This window comes from Neophocaena asiaeorientalis, unplaced genomic scaffold (assembly GCF_003031525.2).
Source record: "Neophocaena asiaeorientalis asiaeorientalis breed wild unplaced genomic scaffold, Neophocaena_asiaeorientalis_V1.1 scaffold882, whole genome shotgun sequence".
NCBI lineage: Eukaryota > Metazoa > Chordata > Mammalia > Artiodactyla > Phocoenidae > Neophocaena > Neophocaena asiaeorientalis.
The window spans coordinates 192,364-220,332 of record NW_020173141.1 but is presented as its reverse complement, the minus strand read 5'-3'; the positions used below and the strand labels follow the sequence as shown (position 1 = coordinate 220,332).

Below are 27,969 nucleotides of genomic sequence, written 5' to 3'. Positions count from 1 at the left end.
TTGCTGCGTTCTCAAATACAACGTGGCGGAGGTGGAGAGCTGCTCTCTCACGTCTACTGCTGCCTGACGCTCTGATTCAAATCATGCCAGAAGAAAAAGGGAGAGTAGGTCTTGCCTGGCTGGAAAAGCATCTCATACTATCAGGAATTCTAGACTCTTGCTTCCCTAAGAACTTCACTCACATCTTAATAGCTCATAACAGCAATGAAAGAGGTGAATGAATGGAAAGCTTCCTGTCCAGCTGTTATATAAATGGGCCTGACGTGGCCCCTGTGTATGAAGTAAAAATGGCACCCATCTTCTTTACTTCTTCATAGCAAGCTAGGATCTTTAGCTCAAAGCCCGCTGGAGCCCAACTCAAATTTTCACACATCCAATCACTTTAAATATATTCCAAAGAAACACATTTTTAGCCACTTAGAGCCTACCTACTTTACATATCCTGTAGAACTGCCCCCAACATCTGCCGCAAATAAGGACGAACTCTCCAGCTACAAAAGACCCCGCACTGCAGTTGCCTTTTGGAGCTCTCTGACCCAGAGACTCTCCACCCTGTTGCTGAGTGACATCACCTAAACACGTAAGCCCCCTCTCCAATTCCTGACTCCCCAGGGAGCTCCCTCATCCTAGCCCCCTTCTGGGTGGTGGCCTTGCGCCACTGTCTCTGGAAGGTCTCTGACCGTGACGGACTCCCTTCTCATGCCACCCCGTCCAAGCACCACCTAAACAGAGCCTGTGTGTTGCTGCCTCTCAGGAACCTGTCTCTTCCTTGATCAACCCCCAGGACCCCAAACTTACTACACCAAGCCATCTGACTGAAGTAAGTATACAAATAGGTTCCAAAAGTATCAAATACGGGTCTCCCTTCTACCCAGAAGTAAGAAGAGTGTTAAGTTCCCTGCTACTCGGCAACAATTCTGAGAAACTGAAGAGTTGACAAGTCTGCTGAAGGGCTGGAGACCTAGGGAAGGGTTGGTACTTATCCCCCATCCAGGGCAGGGGATCGTTCATGAATTCCTGGGCGAGGAGGAAGGGGTCAGCTCCTTAGCAAAATGACTGATGGGTCAAGAATTCCCTCGTCAACGTCCATCTCTCCTCTTAGGCCCTCTGTCTTTAAAGTTTCCATGGGAAAGAAACCCGCTCTCAGCAGAAAATCTCATTTCTATTGGGTTGTGCTGAACTGGTAAGGACGTGTGTAGGCTTGTGGTTAAGAGCACAGAGTCAGGGGCCAGACATCCAGTTAGAAGGCCAGCTCTGTCACTCACTAAATGCATAACCCTGGGCAAGTGGCTCATCTCGCGATGCCTCAGTTCTCTCCCTCATCAGGCTGTCGTGAGAATCTGACTGGACACAGTCAGCTTCCCTGGCTTCTGAGGCCTCGGCCACTTATGGAGACCCCTAGGTGCCATGGCTGCTGCCGCCTCGGCCCCTCCTGGCTGACTGTCAAGTTCTGAATGGCTTCCATCACCCCCCCAGAGTGGCGGGAGCTCCAGGAGCTCCAGAGTCTGGCCTGACAGACCTCCACGCCCAGACAGGAGTGAAGATCCGAGCCACCAGACGTGGTGTGTGGCCTCCACAGAGGCTGCCGCAGGGGGCTGCTGACGCAATCAAGAAGGGCAGGGAATTAGCGTCCACAGGCTGACTTTGGCCAAAGAGGGATGGAAGGTGTAGGATGACAGAAAAATTCTTCCTGTTTCTTCCTTCGTTAGAAAGTCCTGAGCCACAGTTTTCTGAACAGGCCCCCTGTGCCACCAAGCATCTGTCTTGCTTCCCCTCTCCCTCACTCTCACTGCCCGGGGGCGCCCTGCCTTAGGCTCTGTTTTCCAGAGAACCCAAGTGAAATCACGAGTAAAAGAACCGATACACGTAAAGCACTCAGAACTTCACTGTCCAATACAGTTGCCGTCACCCATTTGTAACTACGGAGCACAGCAAATGTGGCGAGTGTGAATTGAAATGTGCCGTGAGTGTAAAAAAAAAAAAAAAAAGACACAGTGGATTTTAAAGACTTGGTACAAAAAATATTAAAAATCTCATTATAATTTTATATTGATTATATATTGAAATGATAATATTTTGGATAACTGGCTAAAGTATACTATTAAAATTAATTTCAGCTGTTTGTTTTTACTTTTTGAGTGTGTCCATTGAAAATTTGAAATGACATACGGCTTCCATTATATTTTCATTGGACAGCTCTGACTTAGAATTTAGTACCTTGTAAACCTACCAAAGATGTCAGCCATTTTCATTTCTCATCCCAAGAAATTCTAGAGATTTGCTGTCAGTAAAGTCTAATGATAAAAAGGGAATGTGGGAGCAGAAACGGAGACAGATAAGGGAAAGGGAACAAATATTTATGAATTACACTCTTTGTTGCTAGGCACATTATATACCATGCACTATGCGGCATTCTCCCTATTCAGCAGATGAGGAAATAAAGGTGCAAAAATAAACTTTCCTAAGGCCACAGAGGTATTAAACAACAGAGCTGAAATGTGGACCCGAGTCTACTGGACTCCATAGTCCATGCTCTTTTCCATCTATAGTACTGTCAAAGGATTGACTTTCTAATGGTACAGTTTAGATAATGTAACTGAAATTTTTTTGGCGTGGGTGAGGGCATCCTAGAATCCTTTAAGTCACCCACACAGGAGATCACCTACACTAAAAAACCTAAAAGCTGCTGCTGGACACAAATATATCAATCAATCAATCTCTCTCTCTCTCTCTCTCTCTCTCTCTCACACACACACACACACACACACACACACACACACACACACACCCCTGCCGTGGGTACATGGAAATGAAGTGGTCATACATCACGGTCTATGGCACGTGGTCACAGACACCCATGAAAGCCCCTCATTTTGTATTTTTTCTCCGTCATCCTCTGCCTCAATCCCATTCCCCCACTGGCTCTCAGTCAAGCACACCTAATGAACATTCTTCCAACCTACCCTCCGTATGTTCATTTAGAAAGACAGGTGGCCTTAAAAAATAAAGTGGTATTGTGTGCAAAACTGCTTTCTTGTTCTTATTTATTTCACATTATTTCCTGAGATCTAATAAAACAGCTGTAAGTAGACATAATCCATTCCTTCTAGCAGCTGTACCATATTCCATAATACGTAACCACCAAATTATACTTATCTTTTCCCTAAGTGGTCGCCACCTACATCATCTCATGACCACCATCATATGTCTACTTGGTGAAGCTTTGCTGGAGTAAATATCTATGAGTGGAATGGCTGGGGCATACCCTATATGCAGCGCTAGGTTCACTAAGTAATGCCGGCTCGCTCTCCACAAGGAATACAGTTACACTCACCGGCCACGCAGGAAGTTTCTATCTCCTCCTGTCCTTCCCAGCACTTGATAATACCCACCTTCCTGATTTTTGTCAGCTTAAAAGGTATCAAGTGGTAGTTTATTAGAATTCACATTTCTCTGTGTATTGGTCAGAAGAATACCTCTTCATATTCTTCTTAGCCTTCAACAGTTGGGTGGAAGATATTCTAAAGACCTGGAGTTGCCACCAGTACAAGCATCTAAATTTCAAGAAGGCACAAATGTCTCACCTCAGAGGATGGAGAACTATGAATACATGCTTTGTTCTCCCAACTATGTTAATGTTCTGGCCTCACCGCGTACATCGATTTCCTGCAGATGTAACTGCTCTAGGGCTCAGAGATTTGCTTGTGCAACAAAATCTCATGGAACCAGGGCTGGTATTGCAATAAATGTGTGTCCTATTATCTTTGGGGATATTTTTTAAGTGAGACAAATGAGAACTGGGGTAGAATGAATTCCAGTTTGGCAGTCCTGATGGAGCCACATCCAGTCCAGCGGAGGCAACCCAGCCTACTGCGCTTATAAAGAAAAAGAAAATCCATATTCTACCCAAGCGAAGCAGAATTTAAATTGGGTGAAGACACTTTGGAATTTTATTTAGAATATAATTTCTAATTATAATTTCTTTTGACTTGGTTTATAAAGGCAACGAGTTTTAGATCAGAACCTTATTCTCTTCTTAGAGATTTGATGATGGGAACTTAGAGCCTAGAAAGGTGAGGAAAACCGAGCCAGGCAGGTGTCTGAAGGTGGTGGGAAAGAAGGGCCCTGTTCTGAGTTTCAAAATGGTTGCCTTTAAAAGGAAGCATTGAAATTTCTCCAATTGCTATTTCTAGCTGGACCAGGAAAAGAAAATTTGGGGCCATCATGGTTTCCTTCCATAATGTTAAAAATGATCATCTACATGGAAGCACAAGAGAGCAAGGGGGGCTTCATGAGGGGCTTCAGGTTTCATGAAAAAGAGGCAAATTATCATTATTTTATTCGTCAATGAAGCCGGTGCTTAATCACCCCATGTTGCGTTCCAAATGGAACCACTCTAGTCTCCACATGGGTGACCCCTTCAGACAGTGACGTGAGAGCTGTACCGTTGGACTTTTGCACTGTTTTGGTTTGGGTCATGCAGAGAGGGAGAGAAAAGCCAGAGGAGGCAGAAGAGCAGTAACACCAGGAGAAACATCATCGGTATAGTCATGATTTTCTTAAAGACACAAGAGAATCAAATTGACAAGTTAAACAAAAAAGAGAGAGAGAAATTAACCAAATCACCACAAAAGTTTTACATGGTAAAGATGATTAACAATTTTCATGCTCAAAACAATGGACATACGTTTTGAAGGCCTCCTAAAAGTACTGAGTTATTCCACTGGACAACTCTGACACCTACGAACAGAATCGCTTTCACTCGTGCTGTCTCCTTCACACTGTCTAGACTCTTTCCACCCTTTGCCAGGCCAGTTTGCTCCTAGATTCAGGCCTGCTTCTCCTGACGCTTCCAGACTGGGCTGAGCCCCCCATCTGTTCTGCCCTCCCCTAATCCCGCCATGTTTACTAGCCCAGTGACTCAGCAGAGCGTACTCGTGTTACCAGTGGATGTGTCTGTTCCTCCGATGGGGCACTTCCAGCTCTCTGATTTTTTTCCTCTTTTTCCCTTACATCTTCACAGAGTCTTGCACATAGGTATCCCTCAGTACACATCTGCTGAGCTCAACTGAACTACAGTGGCATAAATACCTTCCTGGGAAATCCTCCCAGTTCCCCAATGGCCAGTGCGGGAGTCCTTCCAGCAACGGCTGGCTCTGACCATGTCCTCATCTCGTTTTACTAAGGGTATACACTCAACGGCCCGTGGCCTGCAACACATGGTGAAAAGGACTCCCTGCGGTCGGAACATCACAACATGCCCCTCCTTTACAAAGTCATCCCCATCCATGATTTAGAGCCCATTAGAGTGGAAAATTTTTAATGCTTTTCTCTCTTGGAGTACCTATACCTGACCACAGGACAATTCTTAATGAAGCTTCAAGTAATCAGAATTCTACCTGACACCAAATTTACTCATCACATTTTAGTGTGAGTTTGGTCAAACTGTTCAAAAGCCACACGATCCCAAAGATTTGTGCTTCGGGCAAAATAAAGTATGGTGTTCGTAGCTCTCAACAGTGTAGCTCTTTATGTGCCAGTGCCAGTTTTTAAAATACCAATATCCACTTCATTTATATCCACAGGGGCTCAGTTTTTAATGCAAGAGGCAAGAGCCTTTGAAGCTCTCTGAAGCTGTCCTGTGTTTTCTCACTGTGGTTAGAAAAAAAATCTGTTACGTGTTCCTGGGGAAAGACTTCTTATATCCTCAGAGGACAAGCCGCGACAGTCACAGAAGTGATTATAATGATATGTAAAGTGTCCGCTCACCTTTACTGAAGGTGATACGTTGCTTTTTATAGCTTTCATTATGCTCTTAGTCTAAATCTGCTGCTAATTTGTAACCCTGATTAGTAATGGCCAACGATGTATGAATGACTCAGGATGTAACTTCTGGTTTAAAAGTGCACTTATCCAATCTGCATTTACTGGCAGACGAGGGCTCGTCGACACCACTGGAATGTTCTTCCTAGGTGATTGGGTCGGCAGGGACATCTTGAAGGCATAAGAGCATCTGGCACCCTTCGTGTGCACCAGGAATGGTATTTCTGGGGTGAGCAGGCTGCCCTGGGCAAAAGCAGCCTTCTGTAGAGCTGATGTGAGCGGATCCTGACCACTGTTTATTTGAACATTCCTAACTGCAAATGAAGTGCCAACTACGGCTGCCAACTCAGGACAAGGACAAGCTCTTTGGTGTCTTCCTACTTACTGAACAACACTAACAGACCCAACTGTGCCTGGTCTCACACTCAATCAGAACCAAGATCTGCACTTGTCTGTGCAACGAGGCTGATCATTTGCTCGGGCTACCCAGCCTGTGATGGGGCGGGTCCTACAGAACGAACTGCTTTGTGAAATTCGAGATGAGACAGGGCTGCACACAGCACCCCACCTGACCTTACCCTCAAACTATGCTACTGAAAAACCCTGGGAGAGAGAGGGATGCAGGAATTTATATACAACCAAGGTCAGCCTTAGGTAAAATCCAGGAGTAGGCAAACTTGGCCTTGGGTCTCCCTCCTCCCCAGTACTCTGCATCATCTCCTTTCACGCTGTCACAACCCCACCAGCATCTGGTTGCTTCTGCTTGCCTACGCAGCCCCCCATCGTGATCCCCAAACAGCCAGTGCACCCCTACTATCCAAGCCTTTGTATAAGCCATCACAACACATGACCCCTGTCCCCATCTCTTTTCTTTGTTTCCTTTCCTACCTCCATCCACACAAGGAAAATTACTTCTCCATCCTCCGGACCACCACGGAAGTTTTACACAACCGCTGTTTTAGCATTTCTTGTATCACATGATACTTCTAATGTTGGCCCGTTTCTCCCCGCCCCCGGCTAGACTGTGACCCTATTTGAGGACAGAGGCTGTATTTTATTCACATCGTATCTCTAGGGCTCTGCACACTGTACCCACAGCAAGTATCTAATGACTGAATGAAAAGAGCTCGTAGAGAAATGGGACGCGTGAATCAAATGATAATTGTCAGTCCAAAGATCTCATGGATGGTGAAGACAGGATGGCTCTGTGGATCTAGGGCAGCTGAGAAGGCTTCAATAAAGAGAGGGGACTGGGCTGGACCTTGGTGACGACTAGCAAGGAGATGCAGATGGTGAATTCCTCGGCTCCACATTTCTACAGGACTTCGCACCTGACAATAACTTTTCCTCCAACTGCTCTGTTTCCCTCTTGCCCTGTGTCAGAGGAAGACCAGGAGGCTCTCTGCCTTGTGTGATATTTCCCTGCCTCTCGCCCCACACCCACCCATTAAAATACATTTATTTAAAATCTGAAAAGGGAAATTCAGCGTGAATTCGTTTGGGTGATTGTGAATTTCTCAGGAGGGACTTTTTAAAAGCATTCCTCATAGCATTTAATTAAACATGGACCATAAAAGAAAAATCAATGGAAATAAAACCCAGTGGAAAATGACACTGTTGTCACAAAGAAAGATAAAATTGCATCATTAAAAATCTTGAATTCCTAAAATGATCGAATTATATTAGGTTTCCAGAAACTGCCTCTTAGAGACAATGGCCATCCATTAAAAAAATATTTAGTATTTAATATAACACTGAATACTCCAGTCTTTTTTTAAGCTCTTTTATATTTGTACCTATTTTTCTTACACTGAAAAATCTTGATTCCTAAAAATGTTAACAAACTTACTCATTTGTTTTATTTCATAATACGCACAAAACTGTTTTAAAATTGTGGTGCCAGCATTAACAATACAAACACAAAATGAAGTTTAAAATTTTATGTGTTTGCCTGTAGAATATATCCCACTCAAACTGTACAGTCAGAGAACTATGTTTAAAGGTCTTAAAATAAATATTTTCTCTGTATGGTTATGTTGCTGAGATCTTTACACAAATTTTTAGGTTCTTCATTTCTTTCCGTTCGGTTTTCATTTTAAGCTTTGGGGTTTTTTTTCTTTTTCTGGTTTTAAATACGTAAACATTTACATCTTTCAAAATTAAAAATAAGAAGACATAGTGAGAGAAGTCCCAGGTCCATCCTTATCCCCCTCCATCCCAAAGGGAATGTTTTTTTAAATATCCAGTTTTTAAATCTATCACAGAGCGCTCCGATTTATAAATAGAAACAATGAACAGAGAGGCCTTTGGAAGAGAGGATTCCTTTCTGAGCAGGTGCTGTTTTCCCTCTGCTTGCTCTCGGGGCCAGCTGAAGCCTGTTACCCGAGCTCCCTTCGTCAGAAACCCACGGCTCCACTCGCAACCTCTGCCACTGGGAGACTAGCCATTATTCTTTTTCAAGCTAGACTCATGAACCTGCTGGAATACTTCAAAGGAAAAACAAGCGCCTGTGCTACCTGCTTTCAAGATTTATTGTTTTTTAAATGCTACCTTGAGAAGTTGTTCTTCTGGGCTTCGGAAGGAAAGAGAGGCCTCCTGGGGGAGGGGGTCAGCTTTCCCCACATCCCCAAGTGAACAGAAGCCAGCTCAGAAAGGCCAGGGAAATGGCAGGGGGAGCGGAAAACCTGGGGCCAACTGTAAAGTCGGCAAGGTCCAGTTCACATTGCCAGGTCCAATTTTTAAAAATTCAGATTGCCCCTGAAAGAGCAAAATGGGTACAATGTAAAGATGTTCTAAGTTTACTGTCCAGTGTTACTGCCCAAAACCCACTGCCATTTGGACATGCTGTAAGAGCATTTCCTCGAAAGCCACATAAACTACATTTTTTTAAATCAAATTAAGGTAGGGGGATACTGACAAAATTCTATATTGATGATAAAGTGTTTCAAATGACATTTGGCCCTTGGAGTTTCCCGGATGAAAACAAAAGCTGCGAAATGTGGTACAGGCAGCTGTTTCTCTAGTTCTGGTGTAAGAAAAGGCGTGTGTGGGTACCAACGGCCTGCCACAGCCTGGAGACACCCCCAGCTCTGCGAATCGGAGGTGACAATCACAGGCTTGGCTACAAATCACATGCTAGCCCACAACCAACACAGGCTGATTAGTGGGCACGTTGGGTTTTGGTGCAAGGCACAAGAGGTCTCCCAATGCCTGCTGGAGCTAAATCGGGGCCAAGAAGGGGGAAGGCCCACAGGGATGCACTGAAAGCCAGTATGTCCGCTACTACAGATCAAGCCACGCCCTGAAACCCACAGGAAAGACGCTACCAAAGACAAGGAGACACCTGTCTGTGGACCCCCAAAGGGAACTACGAACCTCCAAACCTCTGCTCAGTGATTGGTGTCACTGCTTGAATTTAAGAAACCTTCAAGGAACAATGTGGGTCTTGCAAAACAGCCTAGTATTCATATTTAAAGAAAAAAATCAATCTGGTTTTTATTTCCCTGCTTCCGAATCCCTTAAATAGTTTATTTCATTTGAAAATGGATATTAGCTAATTCCATTGTTCTCTCAACTTTTTAGTTAGCTTGTATTAAGCTTACTGCAGTCATTCTTAATCCCTATATTGTCGATCCTATTACTTCAGCCTACTTTCTCTTATTCCAGCATTCGTTTACGTTTTAACGATTTCACTTATCCACCCAGCAAATATTTACCGATTGCCTTGTATGTATCAGCCACTGTTTCAGGTGCTGGGGGCACAGTGGTAAACAAGATCTGAGCAAATTACATGACACGCTTGGCAAACTCTTTTGGAAAGTGAATTTTTAAAATTTTGGTTATCCAATACATGAATATACAGTCTGCTCATCAGAAGGAAGCTTCTTCTTGTTATGACTGTGGGACACATGAACACTGCACAAAGCTTCTGCAAAGAAGTAAAAGTAGGACTTCCCTGGTGGCGCAGTGGTTAAGAATCCGCCTGCCAATGCAGGGGACACGGGTTCGAGCCCTGGTCTGGGAAGATCCCACATGCCACGGAGCAACTAAGCCCGTGCGCCACAACTACTGAGCCTGTGCTCTAGAGCCTGAGGCCACAACTACTGAGCCCATGTGCCACAACTACTGAGCCAATGTGCTACAACTACTGAAGACGGTGTGCCTAGAGCCCATGCTCCACAACAAGAGAAGCCACCGCAATGAGAAGCCCGTGGACCGCAACGAAGAGTAGCCCCCGCTCACCAAAACCAGAGAAAGCCCACGTGCAGCAACGAAGACCCAATGCAGCCAAAGATAAAATAAATAAAATAATTTTTAAAAAAAGTAAAAGTAGCAACCACTTATAGAGGGCTTACTCGACGCCAGGGATTGTTCTAAGTTCTTTACCCATATTAACCAAGTGAATCCTCCCAATGACCCTCTGGGTCATTATAATTATCTCCATTTTACAGATGAGAAAACTGAGGCCCAGCAAGCTTACATGACTTCTCTACAGGCAGTCAGTGCTGGAGCTGCCCTTGAACTCAGCAGTCTGGCTCAAGGTAGCCTTTTTCTGACCCGGGTGGGGCTGAGGCCTCCTTAAGGTTTGCTTCTGACATAATGTAATTTAAAACAGCAGGAGGCAAGAAGAGGCGTTTGCTGGGAAAAGAATCATGTTGCAGAGAGAACTGGCAATAAATATTCCTGATTGGCTGCCTGATAAGGATGGAATGGGGTTTGGAGAATTTCATATTCTCATGAAATAAACATGTGATTTTTGACCTTCCAGAAGTGACAGAAACTATTCAAAGTATCCCATTTTTATCTTTTCCCCCTTTCAGCCTTCACTTTACACTGTGCTGTCCTGGCAGAATCTTGCTCACAGTTGGCTGTGGCTTCCCAAGGGCTAAAGAAATGCCCAGACACATATAACCTGGGCAACAGGGACACATCTAGCTTTGGGAATATCAAAGGTCAGTCGTGCTGCGTGCAAAAGCTTATAGCGTTCTGCACAAAAAGGCCCTCACTACATAAAGGTTGAAGATTTGCCAAAAGCCACAGAATTGGACCTTAACATCTTCTATAGGTACCTAATCAAACTGTCCCTCCTGATAAGTAAACTCCCATGTCTTGAATCCCAGGAACATAACACATATCACAAACCGTGGTCCCCAGACCACAGCAACATCATCACCTGGGAGCCGGTTAGAAATGGAGACCCTCAGGCCTCACCCAGACCTGCTGAATCGGAGTCTGCATTTTAACAAGAGCCCCAAGTGATGTGAATATTAAAACTGGAGAAGTGCTGGAATGGTCACTAATTCCATTTTCTAGCTATTTAAGGTGCTGGGAGGGGAGCTGTTGGTGACTCTCTATTGGTTATAAACACATCAATCTCTCGAAAGGTATATTCTCAGCCTCACCTCATGATTTAACTTAAAACTATCTTCCTGATGCAATCCAATCATCCCTGTGTGAGCAGATATTAAGGCTTCAGATGTGCAAAACTACGTTTCTTACGACACCCAGAAAGAAATGGTCAAGAGCCCCCCGTGACTCACACTGGTGTCTTTTCTTCAGAGCAGCTTAATTACCTTTCCCAAATCCCAGCAAGTCCCTTTAGCATAGACCACAAACATAAATCTCAGCCCAGCTCCTGCCCAAGTTAACACAAAGTAATCAAAATAATAATAATAACAGGGGCTTCCCTGGTGGCGCAGTGGTTGGGAGTCCGCCTGCCGATGCAGGGGACACGGGTTCGTGCCCCGGTCCGGGAGGATCCCACATGCCACGGAGCGGCTGGGCCCGTGAGCCATGGCCGCTGAGCCTGCGCGTCCGGAGCCTGTGCTCCGCAACGGGAGAGGCCACAACAGTGAGAGGCCTGCGTACCGCAAAAAAAAAAAAAAAAATAATAATAATAATAACAGCTACCGTTCGTGTGGTGCTTACAACACGTCTGATGCTGCTTTGACAACTTAAAGTGTAAAAAAAATCACTTAATCCTCACAGCAACCTTATTTTACACATGAGGACAACGAAGGACAGAGAGGTTCAATGGTCTGCCCTAAGCCACACTGCTAGTTCATGGTGGTGATTCTAATCCAGGCCAGCTGTCTCCAGAGTCCACACTGGTAACCACAGCACCACATGGCCTCTCAGAGCCCAAATTAATGCTGCCCAGGCTTCCAAGAGTCCCTTATTCAAATGCTCTCATAATAAAGACTGATCGGGCTTCCCTGGCGGCGCAGTGGTTAAGAATCCGTCTGCCGGTGCAGGGGACACGGGTTTGAGCCCTGGTCCGGGAAGATCCCGCATGCCGCGGAGCAACGGGGACCGCGCACCACGACTACTGAGCCTGGGCTCTAGAGCCTGTGAACCACAACTCCTGAGCCCGCGAGCCACAACTACTGAAGACCGCCCACCTAGAGCCCGAGCTCCGCAACAAGAGAAGCCACCGCAATGAGAAGCCCGCACACCGCAACAAAGAGTAGCCCCCGCTCGCCACAACTAGAAAAAAGCCCGCGTGCAGCAGCAAAGACCCAATGCAGCCAAAAGTAAATATAATGTATTAATTAATTAATTTTAAAAAATAAAGACTGATCACTTATCTAGGAGAATGTAATTCACTTCAGAGGTTTCAGTTGACAAAAAGAGAGAGGCTGGCAGCTACTAAGACATTATTTCACTAAGTTAAAACATTATTAACGTCTGGTTTCTAATTCTTAGTTGGGATTGCAAGAGCACGTGGTCTGCTGCTTGGAAGTGCTTTAAAATGTCCTTCTGCCTGTAATTGGTACCAGCTCTGACATTAAAACTGCACTGTATTTTCTATAAAAGAGAAGCAGTTGTAAATGTTAAGGATTCATGATATGGCTGGCTTTGATTATGCATTAAATCAGTGGTCTAATTTCTCTTTTTAGCTGCAGATAACTCTTTTTGTAAGTGAAATCTTAAAGACAATACCAATACATGTGACTGGGTAAAGCCTTGGGCTTTGGTTGAAGTGGAGAGAAGGAAATCTCTTGACCTTTACCATCTGCCTCAGTATCCCAAGGCCCGTCCCTAGAGTCCTGAAAACACAGAATGAAAAACGCCAAGGGCAACACAGTGAGCTGCCTCTCCTCTGCACCAATTGAGCTCTCTTTAGACCCTCCCTGCCTTAGACCCACCTACACAAGGTGAGGTCCTCTGCCTTATACCTGAAAGACCTCACAGGACCTGTATTCTCCCCTGTGAAGCTGAAGAGAAGGAAACTCGACGCACAGTTGAAAAGCGCACTGCCCAATGCTTGGCAAAACACGAATGGGTCACAGAAACACAATGAAGGGTGACATTTCCAACTGCAAAGTAACGTGGAGGCCTGCCAGGGCGTAGATAGCACTCAGCTATATATGCTTATTAGGGAGTGAATTTTGATATTTTTTTTCTTCAATCGCTTCTGTTTGCACTGGAAGCAAAGCAAAATAACACATACTCCCAGGCACGGTACAGGAAAAGAACTGCGGGTTACGGCGCAGGAAATACAAAAACCAGTGAAGTCCTAACCAGTAATCATGACCCACCTCTTAACCATGAATGCATCCCACTGCCTGGCCATCATCCCTGTGGGTGCATATAAACAAAATTTAAATTTACATAAATTAGTATGTAAAATAGTTTTAAGTGCTCTTTGCACGAAGAGAATGGCAAAGTGGTTCCCAATATGTTGATACCACTCAACAACAGGTAACAGACAACAGGTAGCACGTGTGCAACTGGAGGTGGGGGGGGCCCTCCCAGATCCCCCCTTCCCATCCCTTTTAACCATTTCTGCCTAAGAGACCACACTACCGAGCTCACCACCAGGAACCTGGGCTCCAGGCAAGCAGTTCTGGTGTGCCGTTAACACAGTACTGGCCATACCCTTTTCCTACCAAAATCTCTTCACAAAGTTTAGCCAAAATTGATCTCATTTGATTAAAAGGTGGGACCTGGAACTGAAATATTATAAAGTCTCACTTAAGAAGAATGTACAGGGCGTGGCGTGTATGGATTAAATACATGTTCAAGTTAATTTTTTAAAAAACCTTTCTATGATGTCGTAGTGTGCTGTCCTTACTAAGTTGAGCATAAATAATTAAATCAATCTTCGGGGACTGGAGTCAGTTTTGGTTTTTGTTTCTTAAACGAGGCACTCTAAAACTGCACGATAAACAAAAGGAAACAGGCTCAATCTGCACACATATTAAGATGAATCTTGAAAACTGCTTTTTTACCAAATTCTTTACATGAGCTTGCTTTCCTGTAATTTTCCTAACTCTAAAGGTTTGCACGTGGCAAAAAAAATTCTGGGTTCCCTTAGGTTGCATTTATTCTGACACCTTTGAAGCAAGTCCATCCCACGGGACTTGAACCGTGACAAACCCGGTGAGAGTTATCGACCCAGAGCGGGCCAGCCTCGTGTCGCTGCATACCTCAGCTTTCACAAACACACCGCAGCGCGGCTTACCTTGACTCCCAGGGCTTCTCCAGAAATGACAGCAATGGTCACGGCCTCCTTACTGGGTTTAGGGATTTCGTTGCTTTTCAGTTCCTGGTACCGAGGCTCCACCATCTTCTGTGGGCTCCTCAAGTTAACCCACAGCTGTAGGCCGTGGACTGGCTCCTCCGAGCAAGGCATCTCGGCGTGCACGATGCCCTGGCCCACGGTCATCCACTGCGAACACCAGACCGACAAGAAGGAAGTGTGACCCGGCCTCTAATGAGTCCACAGGTGGGATGATTACCACCTGGTAACTAAGTCAGGCACCTTACAAGTCTGCTTTCCAAGAAATAACAAAATGACAGAGACGACTGCTGGGGCCCTTTCCAGTTTTCCAAACATGTCCCATGCTTCCGCATGTGCGATCAAATCATCAGCTCTGGAATTCACACAAATGGAAGAACCCCCTCTTTGGCATCCCTGAGTCTTAGATTGCGCCCCTAGATGGGGAGTTGCAGGCAGAGAGTAAACTGAGAAGTGCTCTCGGGAGACGCATCTTAACAAGTGAAGAAAGCAGGATTGGGCAGGGGGAGAAGCCGATCACCAATGCAGTTACTGTACAACGGAGGCCTTAGCCGAGCCAACAGGGAGCTCTGGAGTCGGATGAAACTTCAGAATTGTCCCAAATTGAGGCTTTCCTATCCCCACATCAGCAAACCCTTGACTGTGGGCCACCCTGCAGTAGCGAGCACAACCTTGGGAGAGGCAGTTACCGGGATAGAGGGCAGCGCCCAGAGTGGGATGCAGCTGAGAGCCATCAACAGCCGGTATTCGCAGCAGCTGGAGGACACGAGGTGGGCCTACTGGTACCCGTGGAGGCCCACGGGACCCACCACACCATAGGCGGCTGACTTCAACACGGGGAACGGAGCGCTCACCACTTGGAGGAAGTTACTGCCTCCGCTCTTCTGCAGAGTTTTCAAGCGTTCATTTACTTCTTTACTAAGAGCACATGAGGGGCCAGCCCCAGATGCCAACCTCGGGATCTGAGGATAAAGGGATAGAACACAAAAGGTAGGTTTCTTGCCCGTCTCAGCTTGGGTTCTCCCACAGAAGATGCTGAGACAAGGGCTCGAGTGCAGGGAGTATATCTGGCAAGTGGTACAGAAAGCACAAGTAGGGAAGAGCAGGAAGGGTGAGCCAGGCAAGGGAGAAAGCCACAAAGGGGGGTTAACGAGCAGGTTACACCTGTGGGCAACTGGGGCTCAATCCCACTGGGAACCATGCCGAGGCACGTTAGAATTGATGCATGGAGGGCGGAAAAATCCACTTCCGGAGTCACAAGCAGTCGAAGCTATGCTTTACACTCTGCTCCGGGGACAGGTTACTGTTGACTTTTGGGCACAACTCTTTGCCCTTTTGCTTTTCTGCCTCTCAATCTCCTGTTCACTGAAACACCACGATTCAAATATTTGCAGATGTCATCCCCCAAAATATGTAAATGATCCCAGAAACTACCTGTATAGAGTCCACACTTATAAAAACTGGCGAAGATGAACCAAGCACTTTCTGGGGATTTTAATGGTAACACGTCTCAGACAGGACTAGGATGGTGGCCGGGTTTGGGTCATGCTCTTTAAGTGACAACACCTACCCCTGCAGATGGACTGGAAGATAAATAGAAAATTGTCTCAAAGGCAGCAGAGAGATCTAGAAAGATGAGGCCGGAAACTGGCGCAGTGAATGTGGCAGCAACTGGGGCATCATGAGTGACCGTGACCTGAACAGCGTCAGGAAAGGTTTGGGGGGCAGTGCTGAGAGGCCAACCCTGATTTCAGTGACAGGAGGATGGGACGCAAGAGAAGGAAGCCGAGACAGTGACTTGTGATTACTTTTTTCAGAAGCATCAGGAAAAGCCCTACGTGGGAGCTAAAAACTGATTGTGAGGGCCCAGGGAAGCATGAGAGAGGAATACAAGGGACCTGTGCAGGTTTTCAGGCGGAGTGCAAGAAGCGATAGAAAGGGACAAGTCCAAGGTGTAACAGAGCAGGGGACGCGGGAAGCTACCAGAAGTGGGTGGGACGGAGCAGCCTCACCCAAAGACTATGAAACCATCAGCCATTCATCATCTTGGCCATACCTGCAGGTCTCCTGGGTTCAACTGACCAGTGTGTCCACAGAAGTCTTCATGGGCCATGCTGCCCCCTTCCAGGAGGTAAGATACCTTTAGAAAAAGAAAAGAAAAAAAAAAAACAGAAGAAAAAGTAGGTGCTGGAGGGCTGTGAAGAGTTGTTCACTTTTTCCACTGAAAATGTGTTGACCGAAGTGTCAGGAGCAACTAAGATGGTTGAGCTGAGGGGATGAACCTCAGTGACAGGGCCACGCTAGCCCGGGCAACATCTTTGAGAGAATTTCAAGTGGGAGCCCCTTCCTCCGGGCAGATGCAGCCCTGAGCAAGCAGAGCTCCCAGCTGGGTGAGAGGGACCGCCACTCATACCCTCAGCCCGCCGGGACGAGGCCCTGCCATGGTGGGTCCCAGAGCCCAGGGTGAAAGAGACGCAGCTCCTGTTGAAACAGCAGGAGCCTTGTTACCAAGGCCACGTTCACCCAGGTGTGTGGGACGACAGATCTCAGGCCTCCACACCTTCCCTTACAGGCTGATAGGAGAAATCCAAAGGACGTGTCTTTCCAACACCAGGCACACACACTCCTGAGGTGCTCAATAAATGCTGGCGAGATATATCAGATGAATTCATAGAAATTAAAGTCAACTTTTCCAGAGGCAAGACCGTACTAAATCTAAAAGCATTGTCCGTGTTGACATTCTGTGTTGTCCGTCACAGTAGCCACTAGCCACAAGTGGCTACGTTTAAAATAATTAAACAAAATAAAAAATTCAGCTGCACTAGTCACATTTCGCAGGTTCAACAGCCCCATGTGCCTAGTGGTCACCACAGTGGACAGCGCAGATTATAACGCATTTCCATCTTTAAAGAAAGTTCTATTTGACGACACTGATCTTGGTAAATAAATCTGAGTCCCAGCAGCCATCTATGGTAGGCATTCTGTGCAGGGAGCAAAACCTTCCTGGGAGCGTCTGCAATCACAGTACCTCTTGGCAGAACGAAATTTTACCGATTCTAAACAGCACTAGAAAATCGAGCCCTTCTTATTTCATGATTTCACTAAACGGAAAAGTCAAGCAGCTCTACAATTCTCATTTTAAAAACGACTGTGATTATCCTAACTAACAAAAATGAAAAAGACACCCAACTACTTAGCATTTGAAACTACCCCAGGGACATGGTAACATGTGAAACGTAAGACTTAACACTGAAAGCTTAAGACGCTGTTTGTACGTTGGTGCTGGGGTCCTCTCTGTACCCCTCTATTTAGATTCGACTTTCCATTTTGCTCATTCTGTACACACTTATGAAATTCATCTGTAATGCCAACAAGAAATACCAATCAGCCACAACAGCTCTGAAAGGTGTCTGCAAAACCATGTTTACCGGCAAACCACGCGTGGCTCCCCGCCTCAGGCTTACGGGTGACAACTCCGATCCTTTGCATCACTGGATGAAGTTTTCACATTCTAGCTATCCAAATGCTTTCTTTAAAGCTTAATGTGTTTATCCGTTTTAACCTTGGAAACTGTACTTCAAAACTCTCTTTAACCATTATTAAACGAGCAAACCAGAAAATGCAGTCTGCAATTAAAATCCCAACATCTCTTGTAATTATGTAAGCCAGATCTAATTTTTGCTCAAAGACTCATTCCACCAAATATAACAATTTAAGTCACTACTTAAAAAGAGTAAAGAATACTTTTTAAGGAACAAATCACAAATCTCTAAAACCACAGAAAGAAAGAGTAGAAATATTATATTTCAACAGGAAAGAAAAACAAAAAAAAAATATACCCAAGAGGTAAGAGAAGAGAAAATATCTATGAAGGTTTCAGCATATATATCAGATACTACTGTTTTACACAAATAAGATTATTTCCTCCCCCATACAAGAACGCATTATATATGTCTAGGCCAGATTGTTTTTGCAGTATCCTAAGGCATAAAAAGTAGATCTAACTTTTTTTAATATGAAAATTCAAAAAGTTGTTTCATAACCTATAAGTGGCAATGGGTTTCTGATCATTTTCCTATACATTTGTGTATTTAGGAACTAGCCAAAAGATTATCAATTCATAGATGTAAAACTTACAACAGAATACTTTTTAAATAATAAAGATTTATGAATTCGTTGAACAAATAGTCATTGAGCTCTTCCAATGGAAACGACACAGAAAATATCAATAATTGTTTTCATGAAGCTCATATTCTCATGCAGAAGAGAGTAACTGGGAATAAAATACGGAGTAAGGGTCCTGCTGGGTAAGTACACGGTCGTGTGAGGAGCACAGGAAGGATTTAGCTCACACTTGGGCGCCAGATGAAGCTTCTCGGAGGAAGTGAGTCCTAAGGAGGGAAGGCAGTAAGCCAGACAAAAAAGATGGCAGTGAAGGTGGGCCAGGAGTGTGTTTCAGGCACGTGTGAAGACCAAGAAGTGAGGGACATCATGACTCACTCAAAGAGCACGAATGGCAAAGAGATAAGCCTAGAGAGACGAGAAGGGGCCACAAAATAAAACCAAGATTGCACTAACACTAGATTCAGCCATGACCTTGGTGTCCTATATCAGTGTGACCCCTGCTCCATCAGCAGGGCAGGACCTTCCACAGTGTTAGGGAAAACCTCGGCTGCCCTTGGTGATATCTCCCTCCCCATGGAGGGTACTCCATTAACATTAACACTCCTCAACTCTTGCTGTATCTCACCCACCCCTCCATAGTGGGAAGGAAACAGCTCGATCTGATTGGTGGACTTGAAAGAGGAAGCTGCGCTCGCATAGCTGAACCCTGCTTCTCCTCTTCCTCTTTGGGAATCAGCCTGCCACAGGTCAGGGTCCTCTTCCGCTCTTTGCCTCTGTGAGAAGGGCCAGCCCCCATGGCAGTGGCCTGCAGGGCTCCAGCACAGCCAGTGAGGTCTGAATAGAGTCTGCCTCAGTTTCAGGTGCTGTATTCAGGAGCCCAGCTGCCCGCAGATATAAGCCACATTCGACAGTATCAGCTTTATTGGAAATAAAGGTCTATTTTTTGTCTGCTATCTTTCTTACTCTTTCATCTCAGCTGGTTCGGAATTCAGGCTAGGAAAGCAGGCCATTGTTTATTCTGCCTCTTCATATTCCCACCTCAGGGAAACTTAAGACCTGGTACTGTCATGCTCTTGAAATCTTATACTACAGCCTTATAAAAAACCCACCTCTTCTGGAGCAAATTTTATTTTATTTTTATTTTATTTTATTGAGTGCCGGATCTTGAAACCAAGTATTTGTAGAGCACTTACTCCAGCGCAAGTCAAGCTGGCTGACACGAGGACTCTTCGTGTGTCATCCTGCAGAACAATGTCACCGAGGTATACTGTGTACAGAATGGCCTTGGTAGCAACCTTTATCCCAGCAAGCGACAGGCAGATGGCTACAGACACTGGAGGGTCTAGACTGTGGTTAATTTTATGTGTCAACTTGGCTGGGCTAAGGGATGCCCAGATAGCTGGTAAAACATTTCTGGGTGTGTCTGTGAAGGTGTTTCTGGATGAGATTAGCATTTGAATCAGCAGGCTGAGGAAAGAAGATCCACCATCGCCAGCGTGGGTGGGGCACCATCCAATCTGTTGGGGGCTCGAATAGGACAAAAAGGTGGAGGAAGGATGAGCGGACGACAATCTTCTCCTGCCCTCAGACATCAAAGCTCCCGATTCTCAGCCTTCGGATTCTGGGCCTCGGTCTGAATTATACCGCCACCTTTCCTGGTTCACCAGCCGGTAGACAGTAGACTGTGACATTTCCCCACCTTCCTTAATCACACGAGCCAATTCCTATAATAAATCTCCTCTTACATAATCTCTATATATCCAATTGGTTCTGTTTCTCTGGAAAACCCTGACTAGATTTTAAGTCTAAAACCCCCTCCTGGAAACTTGCTATCGTAATGGCAACAGTGCAACGTTGGCACGGGAACAAAGGAGATCCATTTGTAGGGGAAATTAACATATAATGACAGCAATTTCAAATCAGTGGGGCAAGGATGCCTTTTCCAATAAACAGTATTGGAACAAGTGACTGACCAAATGAGATATGACTAAAAGAATGTTCACAACCTAAAAGTCGAGAGCTATATTGTATTCGGCGGGCATACTAAGGACCTCAAGCCCGCGAGGCAGCATCTCAAGTAAACCTGAGAAACTGCTCCGAGGAGGCCAGGGGGGAGGCAGGATATATAGGGGGTTTTGCAGCAAAGGGCAGGTAGTCTGTAGGTCGAAAGATTACTGTTAATTAAAGAAAACCAGATATCTCAAGTTAAGGAATTTAGCGCTCTTCTATGTATGGGAAGATGCAAGAGTCTGGGCTCACTGAAATGCTTCCTTTGATATGCACCTCAGCTATCTGGGGCCAGGATCCTGTGTTTTCACATCCTGAGTTTCCTCAGGGCTCACTGTGGGGAGTGGCTGCAGTCTGACGGCTGCTAGATGGCAGGTATTCTTTCATCCCTGAGTTCCCTCAGGGCTCTCCAGCTCACCAAGGCGGTGGCTGCAATCCCTGAGGACTGCGACATCCTTTGTTTACAGATATGGCAGGAAGTATTTTATTTCTCAGAGAAAAGAGAGTAAGCCCCCACTACATGCAGAAACGTGTTCCAAATGGATTAAGGATTTTAAAAATACACTTAGAAGATTTAAATCTAAGGAGACAACAAAAATCCAAAATGTCTGCACAAATCTATCTCAGCAATGTTTATTATGATGGCAAAAAGACAGGAACAATCTGGACGATGGGTTTATAGGGTACACTTAGCTAAATAATGGTACAGCCACACAAGACGATATTATTATGCACCTGTTAAAAAGTGATACAGATCTCTATTCACTGATACAGAAAAATGAAATATTATTTAATCAAAAAAGCAGGCTACAGAGCAGCAATTGTATTTAAAGGGTCAAAGGCAACGATGCATTTAAATGGATTCATTCAAATAAAACTGTAGCCCGTCATGCTGTCTACGCGTGTAAGTGCCTGGATGGACACGTGTCAAAATGTGAACAAAGGTCATCTCCAAAGGGTGGAAATGCAAGTACATTTTATTATCTGCTTTCTTTTCTGCTGGTCTACGTTTTCTGCAATGAGTAGTTTACCTTTTTACAATGGAAACTTTTTTTATTTGGGGAAAATAAAAAGATGTTGCCACTAATCAGTGAATGAAAGTGATATGCTTTACTGTGCACAGATGCTGGTGAATATTGGTTCCCTGTGTGCGTAAACTGGGGCTGGAAGGAAGGCAATAAGACACAAGGCAAAACACTAAGAATCAGAATAACTCACTATTACCTGTGAGGACCACACAGGTACCTCTGCCTTTAATATGCTGCTAGATGGGAAAGATCTGGAATTCTTATAGAGGGCACTCATGCCAAAATAAGAATTAAGCACTTAGGACTCCATACAGAGCTTAAGAATTTCAGAGGACAAATAAAAAGCTTCCAAACTTCATACAACCAGCCAAACTACACTGAGCAGTGTCTAGAATTGCTTTCCTTTTCCTGTTATTCATGTACTTTTAATTAAAATAACTGCATAATAAAGGCAAATTTCTTTCTGTTCGGGCTGAAGCTCCCCTTTGGCTTCTCAAAGGAGTCCCTTTCAAATCATGTTCTTTCCCTCCCCCAAGATCTTTCAATTATCCAAGCCTAGGGACTTTCAAGTTGTTAATCATCTAAAACTATGTCAGGCAACTTGCAAAAGTAAATTGTCGGGAACATGAGTCACTTAAAGATGAAAATTTACATGGATATCAAAAGAGGGTTTTTGGTTTTTTTTTTGGAAATTTTATTTTAGGGAGCAGTTCCAACACTGTTTCTAAAAGACTGACGAGACCATTATTGCCGCCTTCTTCCCCTACCTTTGCAGTGTGGATGTCCTCTTTTCTCTGGCAATACACGAGTAAACAGCATCTCCCCTATCCTAAATAAAATCTGAATTAGAGAAGCCTGGCCAACAACGCTTTACTGAGTCTGTAATGCCAACCCTTTACTACTTAAAGCAAAAAACACGCTTTTAGCCTTTGGGGAAAGAAAAATCAGAAACCCAGGAAATTTTATTTACTACCTTTTATTTATTTATTTATTTTTGCTAAGTGCTGTAAATGTTACACTGAGGCCTTAAGGATAAATTAGGGGCTGCCAGGATTCAAAAACAAACAAACCTCAGGCAGTACTTTGAGAACTGACATGATCCAGTCGATTTTTTAGGCCATTACATAATCGCAAACACCTGGAGAATTGTCGTGGGTGGTTAAGGGGATTGGGAGTGTTATGTTTAAACTGGAGACTTGCATGTGTCTAATGAAGTAAGAAATCTGTAATTTGAAACAGGTGTTTTCTTAAAGGACTTGCCGTGCTTCCTGGTCCTGCTGCATCCTTTCCTGGTCCTAAACTTTCCACGGGTCTCTACGAAATATTTGTGCTTCCTTGTCAGTTCTTATTTGTTTCTGTGTTTGTTTGTATTTGGAAAGAGAAAGACACAAACCCACAACAGTAATGAAAGTAAAGCATCACCTGCAATATGAAGTTTAGAGAAGGTGTACCTCAAGGAGCTATAAATGAATCCTGAAGAACTACAGCACTGAACAGAGTTTGTTGTTTCTGGTTGGTATTTAGGAAGAAGAGTGTCATGACCTCATTACCTGTTACAGATGCAAAACACACTCTTTAAAAGAAAAAGGTTATATTATAGATTAAACTCTGTTTTCTTTTAATTTCCATTTGCCCTAAAATGGTGCCCTTTTCTCTATTGGTAGCTGAGTAGGAAAAAGAGAAAAACAAAACAAAAACACGGGTTGAGGTCATGGCTGATGAGAGAGGCCGGCAGGGAACATCTTGCGTAATCGAAGCGGCTAACTGGTCTTCAAGGACAGAAACAGCATGTTTGAATCCATACAATCCAGGACCCGACTTATTTTACAAAAATGTCTTAATTTCTTGAGCAATCACTGAGAAACCTAGAAATTCACACCCTGCCCCCAAGTTGGCTCATCCAATCACGACCCCACAAAAACACCTTCACAAGTGCCAGAAGGTCGTTTGCACAAAAGAGGAAAAGAGAAGCAACATGGTTTAGGTATTCAGCCAAGGGGCAAACCCAAACCTTTTAACGCTCTGCCACAACCCCCGGAGACGCCCCCTGCTGGTGAAGCCCTGCCTCGGGAGCCACTCGGGCACTGGAGCCTGGGTGGGAACCTGGGCTTTGCCACTTACTTGCCAGGTGTGAGATGTGGGGTGAAGGCCTTAACTTCCCGGAGGCTCAGTTTCTTCACTTACAACAGGGACCCAGGCAATGAGCTCACCGAGCATGGTGAGGGATAACCCAGGTGATGCATGCAAAGCACATAACAAGTGTTCAGTAAGTTCTAGAATCAGCACGTTTGCCACATTCCTCGAGCAGAGATCCTGTTCATGGGTCCTCCCTCTGGTCCGCACTGGAGCTTCCTGGAATGATTTCCCCCGATATTCTCATGGTTTGTGTCCTTACTTCGTTCAGGCCTCTGCTCAAATATCACTGCCTAGGGACTTCCCTGGCCGTCCAGTGGTTAAGACTTAGCCTTCCAATGCAGGGGGTGTGGGTTCGATCCTTGGTCAGGGAGCTAAGATCCCACATGCCTCACGGCCAAAAAACCAAAACACAAAACAGAAGCAATACTGTAACAAATTCAATAAAGACTTTAAAAATGATCCACATCAAAAAAAAAATGTCACTGCCTAAGACAGGCCACCCCCAACCAGGTCATCTAACTGGTCAATCTATTCTCAATCCTCCGACTCTGTTTCTTCTTCCTAGCTTTCTCATGAAGGGCACTATATTATGTAATTATTTGGTTATTCACTTATTGTCTGTCTTCCCTAAGAAAATGCAACCTCCCTGAAGGCTAGAACATATAGCTGACACTGAAGATGGATGGATGGATGGATGGATGGAAGGAAGGAAGGAAGGAAGGAAGGAAGGAAGGAAGGAAGGGCAGCATCTTGTACTTGCATAGCATTTCAGCACTTAAAAAGCATATGATCCTGGGAATATATTATCACCTACACGATACTGATGAAAACATTGTGGCTTACTGTGATTAAGTTTACACCATTAATAGCAGCAGAGAAAGGACTTAACATTTTCTGTCTCTGAGAATAAAACTATTTTCACTCTCCCACAGTGTCCCACAAATGCTGGCGCCATCTTGGCAGTAACACAGGTGTTGTGAGCACAGCGCCTGCCTTGGAGGAGACAGCTGATGGGAGCTGCAAGAGGAGCCAGCGCTGCCAACTGCGAGGGCTTCAGGCAACCTGGCACCTCTGGCAAAGGAAGGGTCCTTGCTATTGTATACAAAGCTGAAAACGGGCCTCGGGATTCCCAGGTGAAGTGGAGAAGAGGTTGATGGAGGGCCAGGCAGCCCCGTGATCCCGCGATGAGGTGATCATGGGATCCTTCTTTGGTGTGGACGTTGACAAGTTCTACCCAACAACGTCTAACTACAGAGCAATGAACAAGTGACTTGAAAGCAATTTTCCTTTTCTATTTTTCTGTTGCTCCCCTCACAAAAGTCTCCCAAATTTACTAATTTTCCTTTCACCCTGAATAAAATTTCAGACATGCACATCGAGGTTCTATGATGATCACATTCCCAAATCTACTCAGGCTGAACTGCAAACTTCCTGAGAATCTTCCAGCTGCTTCTAGAACCCCAGATTCAGACATGCCCTTCCTCTTCAAACTCCACTCAGGATTCAACCCTTTAGGGGAATCTCTTCAGACAAACTACCCCTGGCTCCCCATGTCGTCAGGCCAGCCTCTTAACTGATACCACCTACATCTTGTAAAACTGTGGTCAAGGCGTTCACGTCCATTGTTTCATTTCCCATGTTATACTGAAGGGGCTTCTAGGGAATGGTGTGCCAGCTTCTAGAATTACCCCAATTTCCCACATACAAAAGCACTATGTCGGGCTTCCCTGGTGGCACAGTGGTTGAGAATCTGCCTGCTAACGCAGGGGACACGGGTTCGAGCCCTGGTCTGGGAGGATCCCACATGCCGCGGAGCAACTAGGCCCGTGAGCCACAACTACTGAGCCTGCGTGTCTGGAGCCTGTGCTCCGCAACAATAGAGGCCACGATAGTGAGAGGCCCACGCACGGCAATGAAGAGTGGCCCCCGCTTGCCACAACTAGAGAAAGCCCTCGCACAGAAACGAAGACCCAACACAGCAAAAATAAATTAATTATTTTAAAAAAAAAAAGCACTATGTCTGTACCCAGCGGGAAAGTGGGTACTTCGAAGCACTGTTGCTTAAGAGTGCCCTCTGCTGCTCCTTATGATGTGTGCTCACTGTTTTTCTAAAATCAGTTCTCGCCAAACCAGGGAGCTGTCTGGCTAAAAGATTCACCAATGACTAAGTATGTCTTTCAGCCCAAGCGCATTGTCTCTGCTCAAAGACCACGTGTCCATGAGGCAGGCTGCCCTCTATTCATCAAGGGAGGGGATGTGCTGTGGTGCAGAAGTGAGTTTTCCTCCAGTTAAAAGCTGTCAAGGTCAACACCCAAGAAAGAAAGGCCTGAAACGCTCCTCCGCACACATGGTCCTAGGCAGGCTTGGGGCTCACAGGGCTCATACAGAGACAGAGTTAAGGGAATCATGTCGATTTCCCTCTTCTTTTAATATTTTGTTAAAATTTCATTATAATAATATTTAATTTAATTAAGCAGGTGACACCTTTTGGTGGGTGATTTCTTATTATTCCTGATTCGATTCATTGTAAGGATCTAATTTCTGAATGTTTCAGTGAATGTGTTCATTGCACTTGATGTTATTGGGCCAGTTCTCGGGATTTTGGACTTCAAGAAGCAATAAAACACTTTATAATAAGGGGGTGTGATACAGGGATGCCAATTTTTGTCTTTGTCTTTTTTTTTTTTTTTTTTGCAGTACGCAGGCCTCTCACTGCTGTGGCCTCTCCCATTGCGGAGCACAGGCTCCGGACGCGCAGGCTCAGCGGCCATGGCTCATGGGCCCAGCCGCTCTGCGGCATGTGGGATCTTCCCGGACCGGGGCACGAACCCGTGTCCCCTGCATCGGCAGTCGGACTCTCAACCACTGCGCCACCAGGGAAGCCCGTTCTTTTGTCTTTTTAAATAATCCTTTAATTTTGGAATCTTTTTTAATCTCATTTTCTTTTTATTTCATTTCAGCCTGCACAAGAGAAAATGTCATCACAAACTCATAAACAGGAAGTTAGAAAGCACCCAAGGGGAACACAATGATTATCCCTTCCCTACCTTCAGGGAGCTACTGGTAATTCCAGCAGGGAGGACACTACTAAAACATGTAGCTAAGAGGAGCGAATGCTGCAGAGAAGTACAATTAGTCCCACTGGACACAGAAGAAAGATCAATCCTGATGAGGATGAACCTAGAGGAATGGGGGAGTAACTCATGGAGAAGGCAGCCCCCTCAGCTGGTCCCTACAGGACTGAAATATTGGGGAAAAGCTGGGGTGGGTGGGGCAAAACGGTACAGAGGAGGAGGAAAAGAATCTTTAGGTTGTAATAAAAGGTCATAAGCGACTAGAGCACCATTTTGTTAATTATCATGTTATACCTAATCATGAATGGTCTCCTTGTGGCTACAAGAAGTTAAATGATTGGTCCTTAAATATCCCAGCAGTCAACCAACCCAATCCATTTCCTCATTATACTGGAAGTTCAGAGAAGTGAGAGCATTACTTTGAACTTATGGGCAGGAAAATCCAGGTCCCTGAAGCATGAGAGCAGTGGGTCCCACACTAAGTCACAGAAGAAGTGTGAGGATGTGTGCCGCCTGTGCGACCTCACTTCAAACGCTATGAACGCGTCTATGTATTGAAACACTATCAGATGTACAGAATGGGAACTTTGTTCCAGGAGTGGGAGCATGGAAGAGCGGACCCGTGTGGGCCTGGGATCAGAGGGGCCCACCTGCCTTGTACGGGCCGTGAGCTTGACAAGTCACCACTTCTCTGGCCTCTGTTTCCTCGTCTGTAAAATGGAGGGTGGGCATGTGTGCTAACAATTCCTGCTTTTCAGGGTTGCTGTGAGGTTTAGAGCTAAAGCAGACAAAGCACGTGAAGCGTCTCATACAACAGGGAGCTAATATTACTGCGAGGCAAATTTCCTTTGCATTTACTTCTGCATGTTCAGGCATTTCACTTGAAAAGAGTGTATTGACGGGTAACTCTGAAGAAGCTTTGCTAATGGAGCTCAACGTTTGGAAGAAGCTTTTGGTCACGTAATGATCTATGTTAGTTTATTTTAGACTTATCTTTGGTCTCACTTAAGAAGCATTATTTTATATTTGGTAACATAAAAGAATGTTTAACGACTAGTATATAGTCTTTATTACATCCCGCTTCAATTTGTCTACTTAAGAACTCTAGGAAAGTAGTCTCTCAGACACGAATGTTTTCTGTTTGTAATTGGAATCGGGTGGGGGAGTGGGGCAGATGGGGAAATTGGTTGGGAATATATTTTGACTACTTTCAAAGAATATTTCCATTAAACTGCTTCTTTCCCTCATATGA

The 27,969-nt window shown here is 45.0% G+C and overlaps 1 protein-coding gene across 1 annotated transcript in view; it reads right to left on the bottom strand.

Moving 5' to 3' along the window:
* The window catches only part of PIR (pirin), a 97,678-nt gene that overhangs the window by 44,125 nt on the left and 25,584 nt on the right, over positions 1-27,969 (bottom strand). The window contains exons 4-5 of the mRNA XM_024744130.1: positions 16,404-16,487; positions 14,291-14,497 (exon numbers count right to left, since the gene is read on the bottom strand). Coding sequence (XP_024599898.1) covers positions 14,291-14,497; positions 16,404-16,487 — 291 coding nt within the window. The remainder of the gene's footprint in view (positions 1-14,290; positions 14,498-16,403; positions 16,488-27,969) is intronic.